Raw genomic sequence first — 9,045 nt, 5'->3', positions numbered from 1 at the left:
GTGTTTATTGCACTTTCCCTTTCACTCCTGACTCAGAGTAAGCTGGCTGCTGCTGCTGTGAACAGATGCCCCATGATGCTGATATGGGATATGACAAAGATCAGATTTGGAAATAAGGTAATTCTTTGTGGCATATGCTGAATTAACCTCCCTTGAGTCAGGGACCCTTTTTTTTCAATGAGTTGTTTTGGAAAAGAAAAACAAAATGATCAGCAAGAATGTCTCACCCAACTGTATATGGTTGAGACTGTGTGTTTCAGATGATAAATGCCTCCAGGCATAATTTGAAAATTTTGTCCTCTAGTTCACATACCGATGTTCTAAGAACAAGGCCCCACTGAATAACCAGCTCGCCTGCCCCTTCATTTCAAAGTCATGGTGAATGAGAGGCCCTTGCCCCACTTCTAACCATGCTCACTAGCGTCCAAATTTGAGTGTGCCAGTGCGCTCAGAAGTAGGAAAAGGACTGCTGCCGGGACCCTCAGTTGGTGGTCTGAGGGTCGATGGAGGAGAGCGAGGTCCTGGAACAGGGGCACCCATGCTGGCAGCAGAGGGCACTGCTGGCAGTGCCACTGTCTGTATAGTGCCTCTATCACATGGCCCAAGGTCCTCCAGGCCCTCCAGGCCCTGTGGGGGTCCCTCATAACCCATGTTTAGCCGCAAGGGTTGATGGGCCTGGCAGTAGTCTACAATAGGCTGTTCATAACGGTAGAAGGTCAGTGCACCCATTTGATGAGGGACCTGTTTGGTAAGAACAGAAGGGGTGATGGAGGTAGAAGACATATGGAATGATTACAGGAGAGTGGAAGAAACAAAGGAAAGAGAATGGAAGAACAGAGAAAAAAGAGAGAAAAATAATTAGCCATATAGCTTCAAAACAAATTCTTATTTATCTGTATTAACAGATCCCCTGGTGGGATGTAACCTGTCTCCAAACAATTTTGATCCAGCTCAGTGTGACTGCGATCACTCTTAGACAAATTGGCAAAGATTTGTAAATAATACTACTTGACAGTTGTGCCCTCGACTCGACTCAACTGGTTGTCATCAGACTGTATTCTAGGTTTTATTTTTGTAAACGCAAAGTTACCAAGTACCTGTGTCATTTCACAGCTAAATTGAAAATCTGCAAAAATAACATCACTACTTCTCAATTTTTCTTTCAGATCTATGTGATTCTAACTGAACTCTCAATGTCAGTAGTTAATACAAATTTCTATTCAATGTGAATTTCTGTGTATGCAAATGGCAACAGATTTGCAATTTTTGACAACTTAGCACAGTTAATTATCACATTATAACAAACATGCGCATGTGATTTCCAAATTGACCCCATTCAATTGTAAACTGCTAGCAGACAGAGAGCAGGCAGAGTCTGTCATGTTGCTGTTCTACCACTGTTTTGATACTCTACAGTCACTCAACTGTTTGCAAGTGGTCAAAGACCAGGTCCCCATCTTTGAAGCAACTGAAATAAAAACATTGCACACACTCACAGAAAATTGGTTATTCCACAGTATGCAACTACTGTTTTGTAGGACTGTAATACAGTAGAAGTCATACTGGGCAGGATAGATATTACAATTCAGGCAGACCAACCTGGTTTTTAATAATAAAGTAATTATAATAATAAAATGATATTATTATTATTATTATTATTATTATTATTATTAATAATAATAATAATAATAATAAGACAAAGAAAAAGAAGAAGAAGAAGAAAAGTCCTAAAAAATGACTGACTGTGAAAAAACTAATGGTATGACACCTCAAATCATAATGCATTATGTAAACTGTATTGCTACCAATGCAGATTAAAATTATAATAATAATATAAAAAAGACGGTTTTGAATGACCAGGTCAATAACTTTGTCTCCAATATGCATGTAAAAAATATTCATCATTCGTGATGTAATGTCAGAGAAGAATTTGTTTCAGAAATGCAGATAAGTGCAGGCTGAGAAAAAAAAAAGAAAAAGAAAAACAGCGTGTTTGAGCGTGTGTGTGTGTGTGTGTGTGGGTGGGTGGGGTGTGTGTTGTATGTGAGCAAAGGATTAGAGCATTCTGAGCCCCTCTGAAAACATTTACACCAGCTTTGTTTCAGATAAATAAATAAATACATACATACCTGAATACATACATATTTGGGCTTTACTATAATGCATTTGATGCAGTGGATCATTACAGTTAGCAACTGCAGAAAGTTGTAGTCACATTGAAATGTGAGTCCTTGTTTATCTGGTCTGGTAATTCTGTAGTTACCAATGTTTGTACATTCACAAAGTTTCATTTCCATAACACACTTTCCTTCCAATATGCCAGTAGACCAGCAGAACCACCTCCCCACTTACTTTCTATAGAGCGTTCCTCCTCAAATGGACTTCACTAAGTGGGGCTGATTCATTACATTACAGGCACTCAGTGGATTACTAGCCAAAAAGGCTCAAATGACCAAAGAAAAAGTGGAAAACAGCTAAACATGAGAGGTTTTTGGACAAAGTGTGTGTTCTCCATTCTTTAAGCACCGGTTCGAGCACAGTTTAAACACCGGCACCGTTTCAAAAGTACCGGTTTGGTACTGGTATCGGATAAAACCTAAACGATACCCATCCCTATAGCCATAATAATGATTCTGTGAAAATGAGGCACTACATATAAAACTTGTAATTTCTGTAATTCCTAAACATTTCATGTAATACTTTTGTTAAGCCTCTTGAATTAAAACTGAAAGTCTAATCTTTAATCCCATCTTGATTGTTTGACTTGAAATTCACCATGCTGGTGTCCAAAATCAAAATGTGTCATTATCAATGTCTATGGAACATCCTTCCAAGTTATTACTTGCGGCACATGTAACACATGTAGCAAATTGGCCCAAAGTGCTCCCTGTTTCAGTTTTTGTGATAAAAAGAGCTATTTATATTCATGAATAATTCACTTATAAGAAAGGTATAGCTTACACAATAGAAATATTATCTTTTTTCTTTGTGCCTCCCAAATCAGTAATTCCTTAGACTCAATAGTCTGTTGACAGAAAAAAAATCATCAGTGTGTTAAACCTGACTTGTTTTACAAGCTATCTTTTTTTAAATGGCAATTTTGTTATTGGATAACAATTTAAAGGGAAATACTATAAACTATGTGGATACAAAAGAAAAAGGTTTTCTAGTTAGAAAATAGTGGTGTAGTAGTAAAATTCTGTGTTTTGTATTATTTCATGCTAATTTACAAATCAACTCAATAGTGAGATGATTTATATTGCTCTATTTCAGCGTGATTATAGTATACAACTGTGACTACCCACTTTTTAACATTTCAGTAAGTAGCATTCGGCTAGTTTGTTTGCATTTTATTGCATTTGCCTTTATATTTAGGCAAGGCAAGGCAAGGCAAGTTTATTTGTATAGCACAATTCAACAACAAGGTGATTCAAAGTGCTTTACAGAGACATTAGAAACAAGAACAAATAAAAAGCATGATTTAAAATTGATTAAAACAAGCAAATAAACTAACTAACTAATTAACAAACAAACAAACAAACAAACAAAACAGTATATAAAATCAAAACAGATAAAATCAGAACAGTAGATAAAATCAGTAGTTAAATGTAAGTTTTGAAATTTAAGCTTAAAGTGTGGATTTGGTGCTTTATTCAAATGCAGCTGAGAACAGGTGAGTCTTCAACCTGGATTTAAATAAACTGAGTGTTTCAGCTGATCTGAGGCTTTCTGGGAGTTTGTTCCAGATATAAGGAGCATAAAAGCTGAATGCAGCTTCTCCGTGTCTGGTTCTGACTCTGGGAACTGATAAAAGACCGGATCCAGATGACCTGAGGGATCTGGATGGTTCATACTGGGTCAGGAGGTCATTGATGTATTTTGGTCCTAAACCATTCAGAGCTTTATAGGCCAGCATCAGAACTTTAAAGTCTATCCTCTGACGGACAGGCAGCCAGTGTAAGGACCTCAGAGCTGGACTGATGTGGTCCACTTTTTTGGTCTTAGTGAGGACTCGAGCAGCAGAGTTCTGAATGAGCTGTAGTTGTCTGACTGATTTTTTAGGTAGACCTGTAAAGATGCTGTTACAGTAATCAAGCCTACTAAAGATGAATGCATGGACTAGTTTTTCCAGGTCCTGTTGAGACATCAGATCTTTTATCCTTGATATATTCTTGAGGTGATAGTAAGCTGACTTTGTTATTGTCTTAATGTGTTTTTCTAAGTTTAGGTCTGCATCCATCACTACACCCAAATTTCTCGCCTGGTTTGTGGTTTTTAGATGTATAGATTGAAGTTCTCTGGTGACCTGTAATCGTTTTTCTTTGGCGCCAAAGACTATTACCTCAGTTTTGTTTTTGTTTAGCTGGAGAAAATTGTGGCACAACCAGTCATTGATTTCCTCAATGCATTTACCAAGAGCCTGTACAGGGCCTCGGTCTCCTGGTGACATTGTGATATATATTTGTGTGTCATCTGCATAGCTGTGATAGTTTATTTTGTTGTTGTTTATAATCTGTGCCAGTGGGAGCATGTAGATGTTAAACAGAAGGGGTCCCAAGATGGAACCTTGGGGAACTCCACATGTGATACTTGTCTGCTCAGATGTGAAGTTACCTATTGATACAAAGTATTTCCTGTTTTCTACGTATGTTTTGAACCAGTTTAGTACAGTTCCTGAAAGACCTGTCCAGTTCTCCAGTCGTTTGAGTAATATGTTGTGGTCAACTGTATCAAATGCTGCACTGAGATCCAGTAAAACTAGGACTGACATTTTTCCACTGTCTGTATTCAGACATATGTCATTAAACACTTTGGTCAGAGCGGTTTCAGTGCTGTGGTTCTGTCTAAAACCTGACTGGAAGGCATCGTAGCAATTATTCTGTTTTAAGAAGTAACTGAGCTGTTGAGAAACTGCTTTTTCAATGATCTTACTTAAAAACGGGAGATTTGAGATTGGCCTGTAGTTGTTCATTTGTGTCTTGTCAAGATTGTCCTTTTTCAGTATAGGTTTGATTACAGCAGTTTTTAGTGATTCTGGAAACACACCTGATAATAAAGAAAAGTTGACGATCTGTAACAGGTCTGACTCTAAAGTCTTTGAGACCTTTTTGAAAAAACTTGTTGGCAGGACATCTAAACAGCAGGAGGAGGAGTTCAGTTTACCTAAGATGTCCTCCAGGTCTTTGCTGTTAATAGGTTGAAACTGTTTCATGGTGTTTAAACAGTTTTTTGGTGGACACAGTACATATCCTGGATCTGCTGTTGATGTACCAATTGCTTGTCTAATTTTTTGGATTTTTTCAGTGAAGAATTTGGCAAAGTCATTGCAGGCCATGGTCGAATGAAGTTCAGCTGCCACTGACACAGGAGGGTTTGTTAGCCTGTCAACTGTAGAAAATAGCTGCTATGCTCTATCTGTGACAGCAGGCTATCTCACTTAAAACCTGAGGACATAATTTCTTTATTTAACCTTGAGTAGATATTCCAGTTTTGTGCCTGTGAAACACAGTAAATACAAAAAACCCCCAATATTTAATGCTTAATACATTGATGGTTTAGTTGTAGATCTTACATTTCAGCATGTTTCTGTTTAGCATTATTTTCTGTGTTTTCAGTGCACCAGTACATTTAAAAAGAAAATCAACTAGTCAAGGAATTTTGAATGATCAATTTCAGCTTTTTCCTTATTATTTTTTCCTTGTGTAGCCAGGTTTCTGTACAGTTGCTGTTTGACTGAAAGGTCAAAGCTTCCCAAACAATGTTGAGTCTAAAACAGCTTTGAAACTGGAACACATAAAGTACCTTTGCTTACAAGGTTAGATGTGTCTGCTGAAAAACAATGATGGAGATTATGTTGCTGATTACATGTGAGAGATTTTGTTTATGTAGGTCCACCTTTTATTGTATATGGTATACCGCGGCTTGTGCCTGTCAGAAGGTATTAGCATAAAGAAAAATGGATCTTCCCCACCATTACCTGCATGTGTTTCATCTGACAATGACTGGCATCCTGCCTCTTAGTGGATCTTTATCTCCATATGCTGGAACAAAGCATAGAGTGACCTTAGATGGAAAAGCTTCCTCACAGAGATTAAGCCATACAGTCCAGTGTCATCTTTGAAAATCTTTTCTTTAATTGCCTTTGTGTTTGTGTTACATTTTTTTTGCCAGTTTTAGCAACTGTGTGATATTCTGTTGATATTGTAATTTTCAAAGCTGTCCTTCAAATGAAGCTATTGTTATACTTTGTTGGGACATTTGTCAAATTAGCAATGCATCTCATGCCATAGCCACAGAATGTACAAACATGACTGTAAAACAGTAAAAACTTTCCTTCTGTAAACAATTAAATCTTATGTTAAATTATCACAACAGGTTTAATTTGAAACAAAACCCATACATTTATTTTTCCAACATTTCAGTGCCTCTTAGAAGTTTTGTTTCTTTTTGCATTCATGCTTTTATGAGCAGCTAAGGAGGCAGTAACAGTGCCACAGGCAGTCAATGTTAATGGATCTGTGGGCTTAAGAAGCATTATGGTTCAAAAGTCTATCTCCTCCATACTCTTTGATCTTCTCAAGTCACTATATTGTGGCACATGGAAGCACAACAAAGTGAAGAGGAGGTGCTAAAGGCTCACAGTAAAATTTATATATACCTTTATATACAAAAAAAAAAAAAAAAAAAAAAAAAAAAAAAAAATATATATATATATATATATATATATATATATATATATATAATTTTGTATTATATATATATATATATATACAGAAAATTATATATATAATTGATAAATAATTTTGACTGTAAAACATGATTTAACAGGTAGTCTTTATGCTGAAGAATGATCAATAAAACAAATCAAACAATGATTGTTTATTTCTTAAAAATAACTACAAATTTATTATCATCCCATATGGAAAAGTAATAGTAAAAACTTAAAAAAAAAAAAAACTTGCATAAGATGTGGCCTACTTCATATAGTGAATCATATAAGGCTTATATGATTTACTCGTGAAAGTGGCCACTTTCTCATTACTTTCATATATTGTTTTAGTAAGTATCCAAAACATACAAGTTTCATTTATATAATTTTTCAAGGGATCTTATATCTGTTTTCACTCTTGCTTTTCATACAAGTTTCACACACGACAGATACAAACTTTATAAGATTTATATATATCTTTTCCATATGGGATATTAGAGAAATGCTGCAGGTTACTTAAGACTGTATGTATGAAGACCAGAATGTGGGTTACCCTGTTTAACTGTTTTTTTTTATCACATACCAGGTCTAATCTAATTTACCCTGCACTTACTTTTGCAGGTATAATAAAGGTCACAGTAGAAGAAGTAATATTTGTGGCGGTAACTGTAGTGGTAAAATGAAGAAAAAAAATAGTGAGATAAAACATTGTTTAATAGTGGTAAGCACACATTAACCAGTGAATATATGATGAATGCAAAGTGTGTAAATAAGTGTATAAAAATAATGCACATTAAGATGTATGTTTTTCATGTTTTGAAGAATGTGATTGCCTGAAATGAAAAAGAGGCAAACTCTAAAAACAGTTAAAATTTCAAAACAAATAATCAACAGAATCTTCAAATTATGCTTTGTGAGTGAACACAACAAAATAGTTGCACACATGTTCTTTTGCATGTATGTCACAGGACATCAGCATGTGGGTAAATACTGTCTTTCAAATGTAGCTGCTCTGGTAAGTGTTGAAAGTCAGCACAGATGTTGCTAGGCGGGCATCAACGACGCAGAGCCCACCAGTCAGGTTTCAGCAGAGCGGTGTGCATGGACGTGTCTGAAGAGGTGTGAAGCTAAACACCATCAGTTTGTTTTCAGACAGCATATCCCGAGAGGAAGACTTCCCAGTTGCTTGTCTCTTTATGTGTAGTAGTGTAGATCAGTAATGTTAACATTCATGGTAATTCATGTAATTGTCATGTGTTGTGGTTCTTGGTCTGCAATATTCATACTGCATGTTGTCTCCCATACAAGTCAACATAAGTGCTGACCCTTAAGAATGCAAAGTTTTATAGTGGACCGCTGCATTGTAACAAAATTATATCTTTATCAGTTCACCTGTCAGTTAATGCTGTAACTTATCAGAGTATATATGTGTGAAAGAATTTCCCAAATCTGAGATATATAGACCATCTTATTGCATATTTAAGTGGAAGTGAAGATAATGTATTTTAAATATCAGCATGCAAAAGAAACTGTCTGTATGTGTTAGCTAATAAATGCCAACATCAAACTAAAATCTGTGAGCAGTTTAATCAAATGTTTACTGCAATTTAATATTGCCTTCGTAGTCAAAATGTGTACCTCATAGAAGGTAAATGCTCCCATTGTCATTTTACTAACTATAAGATCATCCACATCTTGGGATTCACAAAGTCTCACAGGACCACTGTAGTTTTAGAGGTATAAGGGGTCAGTTAACTTTAGAGGCAGAATGTATAACCTTGACTTTCCCTCATAGAGCTGTGTGAGAAAATGAGCCCACATGTCCACATTTTAAGCTAATTGATTCTCTAAACAAGCCGTTAGCCTCCCACTAATTCCTTAATGACTGGAGGTCCCTTTATGTGCAGTGACTCTTGATTACAGGTCTCTGACACCACACACACACACACACACACACACACACACACACACACACACACACACACACACACACACACACACTTACTTACAAATACATGCACAACTCTGCTCAGAAAACAGGAAGAAGAGTACGGGAGAAATCTAGCGATAGACAGAGAAGGAGAGCGGGATGGAGGGCCCCTTCACGCACCAGTGAGTGCCCACTGTGGGCTCATCACAACATCCTCCCATTCTATGGTACATGCAGTAAAGGAGCTTCTGCAGACCACAGCAAATGGGCCATGAAATGTTACTCAATGCTCAACACGTTCCTCTGTCTGGTTTGTTTTCACACAAACATTTAGCACAATACACAATTACAACAACTAATTGAGTGTGTGTGTGTGTGTCTGTGTGTGTGTGTGTGTGTGGGGGGG

General features: G+C 36.7%; 1 protein-coding gene across 1 annotated transcript in view; it reads right to left on the bottom strand.

Moving 5' to 3' along the window:
- Window positions 1–417: 417 nt before the first annotated feature.
- The window catches only part of LOC146628730 (leucine-rich repeat transmembrane neuronal protein 4), a 127,301-nt gene continuing 118,673 nt past the window's right edge, over window positions 418–9,045 (bottom strand). Inside the window, exon 4 of the mRNA XM_085357075.1 lies at window positions 418–741. Within this exon, the coding sequence (XP_085213201.1) occupies window positions 418–741 (324 nt within the window). The remainder of the gene's footprint in view (window positions 742–9,045) is intronic.

Source organism: Diplotaxodon limnothrissa, linkage group LG7, assembly GCF_057381915.1.
Source record: "Diplotaxodon limnothrissa isolate DT_005_m linkage group LG7, D_limnothrissa_male_GT1.1, whole genome shotgun sequence".
Classification (NCBI taxonomy): Eukaryota; Metazoa; Chordata; class Actinopteri; order Cichliformes; family Cichlidae; genus Diplotaxodon; species Diplotaxodon limnothrissa.
Note: the sequence above shows the minus strand (reverse complement) of the source record. Positions and strands in the feature narration are given on the sequence as shown.